Below are 15,467 nucleotides of genomic sequence, written 5' to 3'. Positions count from 1 at the left end.
CCAATCTCTAATTCAGGTAACTGCTTCACATGACGGTCATGGTAGAACTTCGCCTTTTGCCTTTTCCGCTCTAATTTCTCTGTAGAATGCGCGCTTATTTTGGGACGGAGAAGGCTTGACGCTGTTGGTAAGAGAGTTCGTGTTCGGCGCGACATGTCTCTGGGCGGGGCTGTCACCTATACCTTCAGTAGGTGTGTTCCTGTAGTCTAGTAGCGATAGCCATGGATCTTTCCCATCTCGGTCCGCTTTCTTAAATAGCAGTTTAACTGTCTTCACTGAAGACTCTGCTTTCCCATTTGACTTTGGGTAGTGTGGTGATGATGTCACATGGTTAAATTCCCAGCTGAGTGAAAACTCATGAAATTCTTGACTGCTGTACTGTGATCCGTTGTCTGAGACAACAGTGTCCGGGATTCCATGTCTACTGAATTGTTCTTTGAGTACTTGTATAACTGCACGTGAGGTGGTATCTTCAAGTTCACTAACTTCTACAAAATCTGAGTAATAGTCAACGACTGTGAGGTAATTCTTTCCACTAACAGTGAACAAATCTGTAGCCACTTTACTCCAAGGTCTGTCTGGAAGTTGATGAGACTGCATTGGCTGACTAGCATTCCTAGCCTGAAACTCGGCACAGACAGCACATCTCTCAACCAGGGCTTTGACTTCTGAATTCATTCCAGGCCAGAACACGATGTCTTTGGCCTTTCTTAGGCATGATGCGACTCCTTGATGGCTTGAATGAATTCTTGAGAGCATCTCTGGCCTCATGGCTTTGGGGACAATCACTCTCTGACTCTTAAATAGAATACCATTTTGGAGTGAAATCTCTTCTCTGTAGTTCCAGTAGTCATGAACTTGTACTGGGCATTGCTCTCTTCTCTCAGGCCATCCTGTTAGAACAGTGGTCTTCAGGCTCTCTAAGACGAGGTCTTGTGCTGTGCACTTCTGCAGCTGAGTTAACCTTTCTGGAGCCACTTTGATGGAATCAAAGGGAGTAAGTGTTTCAAGTTCAAGAGCGAAAACTTGAAAGTTGTCTGTCAACTCCGTCTTGACAGCAAGCGAGGCTCGAGACAAGTGATCGGCAACATACATCTGTGCACCTGGCTTGTACTTAACCTCTAGGTTAAAGCGCTGTAGCCTCAACATCATTCTTTGTAGTCGACATGGAGCAGAGAGGATTGACTTCTGGAAAATGGACTGTAAGGGTTTGTGATCTGACTCAACCGTTATCTTTTTACGACCGGCGAGGTATTGACTGAACCTTTTGCAGGAGAAGACAATCGCTAAACACTCCTTCTCAATTTGAGCGTATTGCCTCTCAGTCTGTGATAGGGACCGTGAAGCAAAAGCAACTGGCTGGCCGTTTTGTAATAAAGCTGCTCCTAACCCGTATTCACTCGCATCACATTGCACTGTGACTTCTTCTTGAAGGTCATAATACTTGAGCACAGGGTGTTTGACTACAAGCTCTCGCACTTCCTGGAATGCTGTCTCATGATGCTGGGACCAGATGAACTTTGCATCCTTTGCTGTCATCTCTCTCAGTGGCTGGGCGACCTCTGATAACCTAGGGAGAAACTTTGCCAAGTAATTAACGAATCCTAAGAGACTCAGGAGTTCCTTCTTGGATGTAGGCCTCGGCATTTCCTGAACTGCCTTCATTTTCTCAGGATCTGGCTGTAACCCATCTTTGGTGATCAAGTGTCCCATGAATCTGACTTCAGACTTCTTGAGGTTCAACTTGCTGCTGTTTAGACGCAGATTGGCTTTTCGAGCTTGCTCTAGCAAACGAATCAAGTTCTCATCATGATTTCGATTTGCTTCTTCATCATTCTCTCCATAGCCCATGACCAATATGTCATCTCTTATCACTTCTACACCGGGAAGACTATCAAGTTTCTCATGCAATTTGCATTCGAATTCTTCTGGAGCCAGGTTGATACCAAAGGGTAGCCTCAAATACTTGTAATGCCCAAAGGGAGTCCAGAATGTTGTCTTGAGACTGCTGCTCTCATCTAATCCAACCTGGTAAAACCCATCTTTAGCATCTAAGGTACTAAACACTTTGGCATTGCTAAGCTTGGGCAACAACTCATCTAGAGTAGGCATTTGGTACTTTGGACGGATGACTGCCTTGTTAAGATCTTTAGGATCCAAACAAATCCTAATTTTATTTGGTGTTGCGACAACCACCATACTGCTAATCCAGTCGGTCGGTATTGTGACTTTCTCCACGATTCCTTTCCTTTCCAGATCATCAAGTTTGGCCTTGACCTTATCATGCAGGGGAACTGGCACTCAGCGCAGAGAATGCTGCACTGGTTTTACGCTGGGGTCTGTGATAATGGTTGTATCACCAATATGGCCTAACCCTTCAAAAACATCTTTGTACTGAACAAGAATCTGATCTCTGGTCAGGTTACTACTGCTTTTCAGGACATGAATGGACTCTTCAAGATCTATATCCACTTTGAGAAGTCCCAACTGCTCACAAGCCTCAGCCGATAAGAGGGGTTTGTTAGAACTCTCAACAACTTGGAATCTCAGGTCCAGACGCTTGCCCCTTCTCTCTGCTGTGAGTGTGGTCTCACCTACAGGCTTCATCAAGCTACCATCAAATAGCTTTAGCTGGGCATTGGACTTAGACAAGGGGGGATCACCATTCTGCAACAGCTGAACTAAATTTCTGTGACTGATCACATTACAAGTTGCACCAGTGTCCAACAGACATGCTAGTTGCTCTTTGTACTGCTCTTCTATCACAAAGGTAATACTGGATGTCAACTGTTTACCACTACCATTAATTGCAGTAATTTCTTCTATCTTCAATAATGATTCCTCAGACTCGTAACCTGCCACTTCAGCGACATGAACCTTCTCTTTGCCTGCCTGACACACTTTGGCGAAGTGGTTCATTCTTTTACAATTGCGACATTGTTGACCATAAGCTGGACATTCTGTCTGCTTGGCATGCTTCTTTTGTTGGCCACAATATTTACATTTCCATTTTTTTGTCAGGTTTCTTTGGATTTGGTGGTTTCTTCGGATGAGAAGGCATCGTGCCTTGCATCGGTTTACGCTTCACATGAACTAAGTTCAGTTCCTCATTGTTTTGTTTCTCATCCTTTTGAATCGACTTTAGCTGCTTATTCGTTATTTCACTTGATTTACACATGTCAAGAGCTTTATCCAAAGACAAATCTTTCTCTCTGAGCAATCTAGCTTTTGTACCCTTATCTTGTATTCCAATAACTAGCCTGTCACGTATCATTTCTTCTGCAAGTGCTCCAAACTGACACGATGCTGCGAGTTTTCTTAATCTATTGACATAGCAATCAACAGTTTCTTTGGGTACTTGAATGCAAGAGTTAGACATACCTCTCATAGACGACATTTCTCTTTGGTAGGAAATAGTTTTCCAGCGCCTTCAATGCTGAAGTTATCGTCAGTACTTCGGTGCCAAAATTCAGATTCAGGAAAATTTGCAGACACTCCTTTCCCATAACAGAATGGTAGGTTGCTAATCGGATCGATTGACTCTTCTGATCCAAACCCATTGCTACCTCATAATCTTGCCATTGTTGCTTAAAAAATTCCCAGTTGCTCGTGATATCTCCTCGACAAACCATAGCGCTTGGTACTGGAAAATTTGAAGGAAAACTGAGGACTTGAGGCGGCGGAGTAGGCTGTGGAGCTTGCGGTGGAGCTGGTGGTGGAGGATCTTGTTCGGTGTCTGACATCGTTTTGCTGGGTTTCAACACACGTGGTCGATGTTGAAATGCGCTGTACGTACCGTAAATCAAGGAATTGTCACTTCGTTTCGCTTCAGTAACTGCTTTGACTGAATATCAACCAGAAGACGTAATCTTGAGCGCTGCAGCTCGCCATAAGATCAACAAAACACTTCTGACACCATGTTACGGATGGCACGACAAGACGCCATTTGCAATGCAACTCAACTCGTTTAATGCATACTTCATGTAAGCTACATAGAACTAGAACACACATGTTTACTCCAAATATGGTAAGACAAACCATATACGTAACAGCCGCACATACCAATATAGCCCATATTACTATAAGGGAGCATACTCCAGGACGGTTTTCGGTGGGCTTTTATGGCGTGGAACAAGCAGCAAAGTCAAAACCTTGCGAAGAATGGTGGACAAGAAATAGGGAGAAACCACCATTCTTATCCTGGTTTTGTCTCTGCCATTCATTCCAGTCACCAAAAGCCCACTGAAACCACCAGTTATGCAGGTTATTGTTTCCTGAGTTCTTTTAAGGTGGCCGAACACAGTTTTCAAGTGGCTATGCCTAATTCACCATTACTTTTAAACTATTACTCCTATGTCGCCCATTTTTTGTAAGAGTCAAGGTGAACCACATAACAGTTTATTCTTGCATTTTGGCTAAGTTGTGTGCTCTTGCCATGGCAATGGGGCTGGTTAAAAACAAGGCTTAAAAAAATGGTTTTTGTTTATTTAAAAAAAATCCGGTCGTTAGATTTTTTTCATCATTTGCCCACCACGAATTGACATTAAATCCCTTCCGTCAACACCATTCTAATAAAATTTTGACATAGACGATTTTCGTAATTTACTGTAAATCATTTTCACTGCATACTCTGTATTATTAAAAATTCCCCATGTCAAAATTCAGATTTTTTGTGATAGATCATTCATGTGGTTTCCGATCTATTTTTTTGCCAAACTTCTTGAAATTCTAACGACTGGATTCTTAGAAATCGGCAAGTTTCTGCAAAAGCAATCAGTCTCAATTTTTCAAGCAACTGGGCATGCGCTGCATTTAACTGGGTTCTTTTGGTAACAAAGCTGAAAATTGCTGGGTTCTTTGCATCATTACCTTTTCTAACATATCCTTGAAAAAAAGGCTAAAGCCATCAATACACTACGTTCAATTATAGAGAAAAATAGCACAGATAGTGCGGGTGTTGAGTAAATAAAATGATCACTCTATATTGACGGCATGTTTGTTTTTTGCAATGCTAAGCGTGTGTGAAAACTGTGTTTGGCCACCTTAATTCTGCTGAGTGTATTAAATATTTATACTAAAATATTAAGCATCACTACAGCTTTCAATAACTTGAAATATGTCATTCTCAATTCTGGGAATCATTGACCATAGCTGATAAAAGTAATCTTACCGGCACAATTTTCCAAAAGTTAACACCTGGCTGGTGTTTGGCTGACTTCTTCTCCCCAAGAACATGTGGAAGAGCAGCCATGATAAAACGGTTTTCCATTTCTAAAGTAAGTTAGAAGAATAACAAATCATAAATTGTTTTTTTAACTATAACAAAAAAATGACATGATGTGATTTTCTAAAATCTCAATAACAGACTCCACGAGTGCATCAATGAATTGATTATCCGAAAGTTTAACCAGTCAAGAATACACTCATTTTGAAAAGGTGAAGATCAAGGTTCAAGTCAACAGTTGTTAACTAATAATGATGTTTGCATGGTCTCATTCAGAGTTACATGCATTGTGCACATCTTTCAACATTGTCTTTAGGCATGCTCTTGAAATGAGCCAATCACAACTGATGCAGACCTTATTTGTTTCATATCACTCAATCAAAATTGGCCACAATTTAAGGTCATGCTGATGGGTTGTGATTGGTCAATTTTGAGGGTGTCGTTTGTTTCATGCCATGAGAAGGATGTTGAATGTGTGATACAGTGTAGGCTAAAAAGGAATAAAATGTAAAAAGTGATGACAGCTGTAATGTTGTATTAGCTGGATGCAAACAAGTCAACTAAGAAGCTCAATTTTCAAATAATCAACTTGTTAATGCAGATCCGCCACTGGCATTTTCTTTATTGTCCAAGTCATAGCCTAAATTTCGGGGAGTGTGCGAATCAAATAGATGGCTGAAATTTATCAAGATTATGTGCTCTGGTGAGCAATTGTTTAACATTTTGCAGATGTTAGCTTCCTAAAATAGTTGTCTGCTTAGTGTTATAATTTCTTGATCACATTCAATAAATTGGTTTAATTATAATTGGATCTGGATCTAAGCTAACTCCAAAAAGTAAACAGTAATAGAGTGAGAAGTAGGAACGAACAATACTTTCATTAATGATCTTAGACTTTTCATATGAAAGGACTTGAAACAAACATTTTAGCATTGATATCACCCTTTACACCTGTTCCAAAGGTACCATCCCCTAAAATATTGTCCTTTTCTATTGCTTGCAAATGTTTATTTATTGTCATGCTTTTTGGTATATCTGAAAGCCAGTTTAGTTTTCTTCCATAAAAAATAACCATTTGCTATTTGCTTCTTGCTCTAATTTCATTTTCAAACTCAATTTAAGTTTTTTTTATTACTTTGGCTGAAGTTGAACTACTTTGCAAAACAATTATTGAGTTTTTTTTATTTTAACATATGATTCTTTCTTTGTATGCTTTTTTTCATTTTTCTTTCCACTCTTGGAGCACTGAACTGGAGGTTTACTGCTTGTTGATTCCAGGTGGTGTTGCTGTTCATATTTTTGGAATCGGAGAGGATAGTTTTGAAAAAGAGAACTGAATTTGAATTTTGTTAGTAGGAATATTTTCCATCATGTGAGCCAGGTCAAATGAGAAATCAAGAACCCATGCGGTTGCTCAAGCAAGGCTGCCACAAGGGACAACCTCAGCCTGGAAATTGTCAAGAGGCAAGCATGTAAATCTTGCCTTGACAACACAATGGCTTCTGCTGGATTTCAACTTCTCAACCTTTAACGCAGTAGAATCCAGAGCACATGCAAATGTGCATTTTTATAACATGCCCAATATGAACAATGAAAACAAGCTGTATAGTTTCCGTTTCTTTGTGTCTACAATTCAGTCCTCCAAGCATATTTAGCAGTATTTTCTTGTTAAAGATTCTAGATGAACAGATGTCTTTGAATGAAACAATAATGTATCAGTTCCTCTATGGGCACAGATGTTCATGGAGGTTGAACATTGACAACGAAGCAGCATGACAAGAAATGAGTAGTTGTAGTTTTTCGTTACTACCGGTGGCTGTTGATCATTAATACTGCCACTGGATTTTAAGTTAGTACATGTATCTTAATAGCACAACATAACCCTACATTTTACTGAAGTCATAAAATTAAACTGTATATGTAAAATGTGTCACCTTACCTGTGTGAGCGAAATGGGGTCAGCAATAATCAAATTGTACATTAAAACATAGATTAACGATATATGTTTAGAATAGGAAAAAATTTACAGGGCAGACTCAGAGACGTTTTGGCGTGGTGACAAAGTCGTGCTTGGAGATGCCTGGCTACATTGCAAGAAGTTACTGTTTTTTAGGCTGGAAAGCAGATAAGACAAATATACACCTACGAAACTTCAAACAACCTTACAATGAAAAACATGTTTATACGTCCGCCACTTAACACAATTTGTCCTTCTAAATTTGAATTAATTCCAGCCTCAGTCACTACAGTCAAGATATAAACTGAAGTAGACCACACGTTCACAGCTACGTTGATGTAACATATAGGCGGGAAAATTTATGCACCTTCCAGCGAGTTTAGTCAGAGTTTAGTATACCTTAGTTTTAACATACATATCAGTAGAAACAGAAACACAGAAACTTGGGCAAACCCAGTAGTAGTAGGCCTTATACCTAGCTACTTGAGCTAGAAAATCATACCGTATGTGTTTGCTTTGTCCATGCCACGATGACTGACCTCTTGCGGTCTTGCATGCCTTCGATCCGTTTGGGCATGAATGAAGTTTATGGTGCGGAGATCGGAATCAGGAAAGTCTCCTCCATCAACAGGGTTTAGCTTTGTGAGAAAGAAAGGTCTATGAGACAATGATCTGAATGAGTGGGTGGTCAAAGAGGTTGCACGTGATATTTGGCTTACTTTTGAAAACTTCAATCAAGTCGTCGGTTTCTCAAATGCATTTTCACCCAGAAAACGAACACGTTCTTCGGTTGAGTGTTTCTTCAGCTGCAATTCCATCTCTCCTGATAATATTTATACTAACAACTTTTCCGAAAACTAATCAAATGAGTTGAATCTCTGAGTCGGTAATACAGAGGCCGATCGTTTCAGCTGTATCCCAGAGGACTGAATGAACTCATTGAGTTTGAAAGCATAGAAGTGGTCAAGTGTGTTATTAAATTGACAATGGCCAAATTGACATGTAAATTTTTTACAAACATTGAAAATGCAGTATCTTTGATAGTTTCTATCAATCAGGACATGGCAGGAAATTCCGAAATCTTGTAGTTTTCACTCGATCTCGTGTGAAGTTTCACTGTTCTACTCTGATCCGTTTGTTGTAGCAAAACTTAGTGACTTAGTGACTTGCAACCGACTCACTTTTAGATAGTATCAAGCACCACTAAACTTTCCCAAAGAACCGAAACTTAAAAAAAGATGCTTATTGATTGTTTATAGTAGATCGCCACTACATTGTTTATGTTAGTGTTCGCATGCACATTCAGCTGAAAATTCAAACTCCAGCTTGGCCAACTGATACTCTTCTTGCTCATACTTGCATGCAATTTACAACTGGAGAAGAGTAACAGCTCAGCACAAACTAAACTTTCTGTTACGATAACAGTCCCAGCCTCATTTTCTTGGGTGGTAAAAGGTTTGAGGTGCTTAAAGGTTGTGCACACAAATATAAAGAAAACTATTTTGTGTTGTAATAACATCATCGGGAATATCATGAATTTGATGGCTTTGTCACGCAATATTCGCGTCTTATCTTGGCGGTGAAATTACCGAACTGATTAACTTGGATTAATCGAACGTTCGATTTGGTTCCATTTGTGTTGTTGAGTACAGATAATAGTTGCTGTACTCAATACTATAACTTTAATTTGCTTTTAGCCACCCAGTCATCCAACTAGTCATGTTAATTAACAATTTCCACACAAGAGCTAGCCTACGAACAGGCTCCCAGCGAGGACGGAAAAGTAAATTCGGTAAGCAAAGCAAGCCAATGAGCGCGAAACTGAAGAATTCGGACGAGCCTGCTCACAGGCTACATAGTCTGTGAGCCAGTAGGGCTGGTTGGTATCATCCGGGGTGAATAAGGTTTATGGTGGTTTTCTAGTAGATTAGACCATAAATAATAGGGAAAAGCATGATAGCAATGATTCTATGGTAACTAGTAGATAACAGTGCTCTTTAAAGTGACTCAGGCATGGGAATGAGGCTGAAGCTTGTTTTGTGCTTAGTAGCTTCAGATGTCCACCAAAATGAACAGAACACATACACAACAGTACCATTGTTTCACACATTCATTTTTAATTACAAATGGTTCATTTCCTTAGTCACATGACCAGAGCACGACTTTGGCATGGAAATGAGGCTGAAGTTGGTTTGACATACATGTGTGTTCATTAGCTTTAAATGTCCATCAAAATCTGCAAAAACACTTACTCAACATTGCTTTACAAATATCATTTTTATATTTTTGTGTTGTTTATCCTGTCGTTTACATCACTGGACATGTGACCAGGGCCTTTAAAATGGCATTTTTACATGACAGACAACTGTAAGACTGTACTACGAGGCACTCCAATCCACTTCAATTCAACCTGCTCTTTTCAATGTTTCTGACGTTCTTTCTGATGTTCTTTAACGTGGGTATAGTTAAGAATATCATTAAGTAAATGAGTCACTTGACCTAATTTCTATATTTACCAGTTGGCATACATAGAAATTATACATAGAAAGTACTTGTGAGAATTCACAGAAACTTCTTTGACGTTCAGTTTAATATTCCTCATCACTGCTCACTCGATTGTCATCATCAGCACTCTCGATCTCTTGAACAGAACCTTGGTTCTCACATTCAGCAAGCCTGCACATATCAGTACATCTTAGGCCATTTGTGACACAGACATTTAGGGGTGACGCACTTTTTAGTGCAGTTACACGCTAATAGCTCAAGTATGGCCTCTGGTGCTGCTTTTATGTCCATCCAGTCAACAACTAACTTGGCAACACCATCTTCATGCTCAATCTTCCATCCCTGTCCAACAGGAGTCGGAACTTGTGGGTCTTTCTCTAAACACCGTTTCCATATGGCAACCTGATAATTTGCTCTCTTTGCATGCTTCACAAGACAATCTCTGCAAGGAGGAAGCTGGTGGCTTTCTATCTCCCCTCTTCTTGAACAAAACAGCTGGTACCTCAGCTCATTGACTTTCTTGGTGACCGTGTTACTAGAGTAAAGAAGACAAGTAAGTTCCTCTAATTTATCTGTTAATTCAGGAGATAGGCCCCACTCTTTTCCCAGCTCTGTTAAGGCTTCTCGGCTCCTTGTGTTCTTCTTTAATAGCTTCAATGCTTGTGCCTTTCCCTTTCCTGCAAATGCGCTCACAGTATCGCACCCAGTGAATGCATGCATTCCGAGAACACCTTTGCACTCTTCTGGACCAAGTGAGGCAGCAACTATTGTAATGTCAATAACCTTTGTCCGTGTACGAGTTCCAGATTTCATGAACAGGGAAGCTCCTATCTCATTGCTAAATGCCAAGGACATGATAAATACATCAGTGTCCTCCAAACAGACAAGAACAGAGTTGAAGCCCTCATTAGCTGCATGGGAAGCGTGGAGCAGTTGTCCATCTGCCTCTTCCTGTTGAGACTTCAGTGTTGGAAACTCCTCACTACCTTCTGCAGTGATTCTGTAGCATGTATCACCAGCATTGGCATACAACATTTTCTCCTCCAACTTCTGTCTGCATGCTTCCTTTCTCCACTCTTCCTTTCTCCACTCGTTGACGATGAAGGTGATAAGGCTCGTCTTATTGCTTACTCTTGTCAGGAAATTCCTCCACTGCCTAACTATCTGCGTGCTAGTGATGTTAACAAGCTGGTGTCCTGACTCTTCACCTCGCAGTTGCTGCTCACTGTTCTTAATGGATAGCTCCTTGTAGGTGTCAAATACGACATCTATTCTGTTACACGACACCCCTTCTTTCATTGTCATAGACAGGACAGTCATAGTGACATCACCAAAGGTGAGTTGATCTCCCTTTAGCCTTTGCACCAGAGACATGCCATCAATAACTGCAGCAGAATTTACATGGACTTCCTCAGAGAACTGAACATTTTTCTGTAACAGTGATGCCAGGGAGGCCTCGTTGGTCTTTCTCAGAAGGCCATCTGGAGTTGACAAGACCCAGGGAAGTGGTCCAAGAGGGTGTGAAAGGATGGTATCCATCTGCAATCTTCGTTCTTGTGCAATAACTATGATTCTTCCAAGCAAGGACCTGTCTGCTCTCAAACTAATCGATAGCTCGTTGGTTTGCACATGTTTCTTCTTGTTCATGTCGCCGAATGTCTTAAGTTTGTTGGTCTTCAGAGGGTCATGGAATTTTCTGATTTGAGGAGTGTTCTCCATCCTCTCGTCTTTAAACTTTGTGTAACATCTTTCACCAACCGCGTGTGCTGTTTTCAGGTCTGTGGCAATCTCTCTGGGGGCTTTCTTTGCAGTTGAAATGCTAATCAGTTCTTGGTTCTTGGAAAATGGATTAAACCAGCCTTGGATGAGGTCAACTATGGACGAAACCACCAGCTCATCTCTCCTTATTCTTGATGACTGAAGCTCTGTATGCTGCGTTTCCGAGTTGGATCCTTGTACCATGTTTCTTAGCTGCCCAAGAAATGCACTTCGGTATTCTGCTGTGAGGTAGTAGTGCTGAACAGTTGCAGGTTTTAAGCTAAAGCGTGTGGTTCCACCAGGATTCTGGGTATCTTTGTTAACTGTGACCTCAGTTGTCTGGTCAACTGGAATCCTCCCAAAGGGATTGCTGCTGGCTAACTGAACGGAAGAACTGCCTTCTTTGAATGCCTTCTGTACTTCAGGATTTTTGTCACCGAGATTTGTCATCTGAGCAAAGTGAGGGGTCAGGTATTGTGAATAGTTCACCTTGTCATAGGCGAAACACTAAGGGATCATCATTCGTATGGAATGGAGATGTATATCCCAGTCACCTTCACGAGATGCTCGCCACAGGCCCAGAACTATTCCCTCTACCATATCCACATATGACATCCAGAATGCTGAAAGTTCACCATTACTTTGACGAAGATGATTCAGGAACTCTCTCCACATAGTCATCACTTGAGGCAGGACTGGGCATTGAAGCAGCTGGTCTAAGCTCTCTTCCTTCAAATTATTAGCCAGTGTATCCACCTGCTCAAGAAAAGACGCCACTGTGATGCGATGATTGGGATCGTTTTTCTCAAGCCTTCTCATGAACTCAGTCCATGTTAACCTCATCAGTGCTTCATACAGGTACTTGTGTGCCCGCACGCCACGGTTGTAATGCTTTCCATCAATGACACCACTTATGGAGCCCTCAGCAACTATCTGTGATTCATTGAAGATGTCCTTCAAACCGCTATCTCCAAATCGTTTCCCCAGAATAGCCAATGTAACGCAAATTGTGTAAAATGTTCCAATTCACAAAACAATGTTTGAAAACTGGTCTTGCTTCCATGCAATTTCCACTGCTTTTGCGTAAAGTGCTTGATCCATGACAACGACAATTGATGATAGATCAAGTTTCTTCCTGATTTCCTCTGACTGGTTAAGGATCTCAAACACTGTTCGACATCTGGTGTTACTTGAACTTGATCCCTTGTTTGGATGTTAAATCCAGTCCAACTAGGCACCTTTTGGATGTCTGAATTGACTTGCCTAGCAAGGATCCATAGCATGTTTTTCTGCTCTGCATTTCTCGCAGCTTTGTTGGCTTCACCAGCATAGTCATCCTTGGTTTTGAGAGGACGCGGTCCCACACGAGGGCCAGCGACATATACGTCAAGTTGGGGTTGATGTTCTGTGCTCAATGTCCTCTGTTTCCTTTTGTCAATGCGTGGTAGATCTTTCACAGTGGGTCAGGACCGAAGACTCTAGGCTGTACAACGATTCCATTGACACGGTGGGATGTTCCTTTGCCTGACAAGGTTTCCTCAATTCTGTCTATGTTGTTGTGACGAAACCGCACCACAAAGGTGGGCTCTCTCTAACAAAAAAAAAACTAAGCATAAACGAACCTGAGAAAACACACAACAACTACCTAAGTCTACAAGCATTTATTATAACAATTACACTAAAATAACATTATACTTTAAATAGGGTAGCTAACAATAATACAATGAGCTAAATAATTAACCTTAATTTATTTACAAGAATATAATAAACAAGCTAAATACTTCAGTACACTTAATCTATTTACAAGAATATTCCTTAAAAAAAAAGGCGTTTCCATAGTTCAGTTCAGTTCACCTCGCGTCTGAAGTCCTTGTCCATGAACTTGACCCCAACAACGTTCCACCAACACATGACACACAACGAACCAATTCAAACTCCCGTTTATTACTCCCACCTTTCGACTTACTTCCGATTACGTCTTCACTCAGTCCGGTACATTTCAACTTGACTTCTCTGATTTACTTCAGCTGTCCAGTTTACAACGGCCAACTTCGACAGAACTTTACGCTTGTCCTTCGACGGCTTCGACAGAACTTTATGCTTGTCCTTCGATTGCTTCGACAGAACTTTACACTTGTCCTTCAATGGCTTCGACAGAACTTTACGCACGCTTGTCCTTTGATTGCTTCGACAGAACTTTACGCTTGTCCTTCGATTGCTTCGACCAGCTATTTAGCACTTGCGTTCCCCGGCAAATGGCTCTTTGTCGTGAATTTAGGAATGGTTTACTGATGGCTTCTCAGTAATGAAAATGTGCTTCTGGACGTGTTCCTGCCACTTTCTAGCCTCGCTCATAACTACACTTCAACCTGCTTCTTCCACACACAGAAAAACCTCTCAACACGTATCACCCCAAAAACCCTAAATATGCAAACGCAAGGTGTTACAATGAAAGAAATGAAAAGAAAACTATTGGTTAAGGACTAATTACAAAGTATTGAACAGAACTGGTTACGTAATGAAAGAATACAAATCACACAATCAAGTGTTACGGAATAAATATGATTCTAAAGAAGCTGTTCCTATGGGATGTAATTAAGCATTCCATGACAGTTGTCCCAGCCAAGGTTTGTGAAGATGTGTGGCTTAATGGAGGCAGGAAGTGACACTCTTTCATCCAGACCTGATGTCAGCTTTTGTAGACACAAAGCGGTGTCGTTTTCCTCAAGCTGAGTATATGACATTCCGTGGCCAGACTTGTTAAGTATCCTGATTATCTCTGTGTTTCCAGTTAATGTTTTGACAGCATAAGGAAGGAGCACATGCTTGGGAGGCTTATGCTGACCGCATGTGACAGCATAATATTAGGTCTTGACCAAATGACTGGATGAGATTTGACATTCTCTCAGATGGCTTTTCATTCTCAGGGTTTCCAGTTAGCAGTCCAACTAGAAAACAATGCAGCTGGGTAGGCATTTCCACAGCATTTGACAGATCAGACGGGTGGCAAGGCCAGGCAGTCGGTTTCATATCTCTTCTTATAACTTCCCGGATCTGTGATGAAGCTTGGTCTGTTATCTTGTTGTCATCAGTTAGCTTCACCTTCCAGATTGCTAGCTCTTTACAGAGATTATCATTATCAAGGACAACATCCTTAAACGATAAGCTATCAGGAACTAACAGCAACTTTCCAGAATCATTTGGGAAAATATGGATAGAATTTCCCAGTTCTGACTCAAGCCTTTTACGGATGTTCTTCTTTGTGGCAGTTTTGAGAGCTTCACCCTTGCTTAACATGAACGCTTCCAGGTTCTCCGCAAGCTGGGCAACTGGTACGACCTTCTTATGTGGAATTACCTCGTTTCTGATGTAATGAAAAAGTTGTGCGTATGCTTCTACTTCAGCTACTTCGTATGATGGCATTTCAGTTACCTGTGAAGAATTGTCCACTTCTTTATCACCTACATGATCACGTTTTTTGGTTTTAATGTTAGTGTAACTTCTATAGCATGAAGCGTGGTAGTGGGCTTCTGTGGCCACTATGTCTCTGCTAGTTATGGCAAGAATTCTTGCATCATTGTTTAATATTGCACAATGACGGAGTGTTGTATCTGCCCTCAGTTGTACAGCCTGGATGAGTTTCTCCCTTGACTTTGGATTTTTCATGAATTTAACCTTATTACAGAAAATGCATACAGGATTATATACTCTCCCTTCGGTGGATGTTCTCCTACACTGCCTTTTTGTGGGATTGGCGTCTTCATCAACTGACTCTTCTCTTTTTCGCTTAATAGATTCTAAGTCTCTTTTCATAGTAAACAGACTTCTACATTTTCGGTGGTATGTGATGTTTGGTATGTGATTTTCTTCGACTGTTTTGACGACATCCAAAACTGCCTGATGATTTTGAACTTTGGCTGCTTCCAGCAAAGCCAGCCAAGAGCTGATGTCCTTTGGAGACACAAGATGTTCTTCCTCCTTATCACATGCAGCATAGTGTATTATGCACTGGTGCTTGTCCTT

General features: G+C 40.9%; 2 protein-coding genes across 2 annotated transcripts; both read right to left on the bottom strand.

Moving 5' to 3' along the window:
* Positions 1-9,750: 9,750 nt before the first annotated feature.
* On the bottom strand, positions 9,751-10,676 carry LOC110046131 (uncharacterized). The gene has a single exon (XM_020751808.2). The coding sequence runs from the start codon at positions 10,539-10,541 to the stop codon at positions 9,867-9,869; it is 675 nt and encodes a 224-aa protein (XP_020607467.2). The 5' UTR covers positions 10,542-10,676; the 3' UTR covers positions 9,751-9,866.
* A 3,603-nt stretch (positions 10,677-14,279) lies between these two features.
* Positions 14,280-15,467, bottom strand: LOC149115174 (uncharacterized). The gene has a single exon (XM_089283893.1). It carries the CDS (start codon positions 15,255-15,257, stop codon positions 14,280-14,282), a length of 978 nt encoding a protein of 325 aa, XP_089140019.1. The 5' UTR covers positions 15,258-15,467.

This window comes from Orbicella faveolata, unplaced genomic scaffold (genome assembly GCF_042242905.1).
Source record: "Orbicella faveolata isolate gen_17 unplaced genomic scaffold, um_ofav_v1 contig_13, whole genome shotgun sequence".
NCBI lineage: Eukaryota > Metazoa > Cnidaria > Anthozoa > Scleractinia > Merulinidae > Orbicella > Orbicella faveolata.
Note: the sequence above shows the minus strand (reverse complement) of the source record. Positions and strands in the feature narration are given on the sequence as shown.

Excerpts from the sequence above, each read along its gene's own strand:
- LOC110046131 (XM_020751808.2), bottom strand. The coding sequence starts at position 10,541 with ATGTCCTTGGCATTTAGCAATGAGATAGGAGCTTCCCTGTTCATGAAA.
- LOC149115174 (XM_089283893.1), bottom strand. The coding sequence starts at position 15,257 with ATGAAAAGAGACTTAGAATCTATTAAGCGAAAAAGAGAAGAGTCAGTT.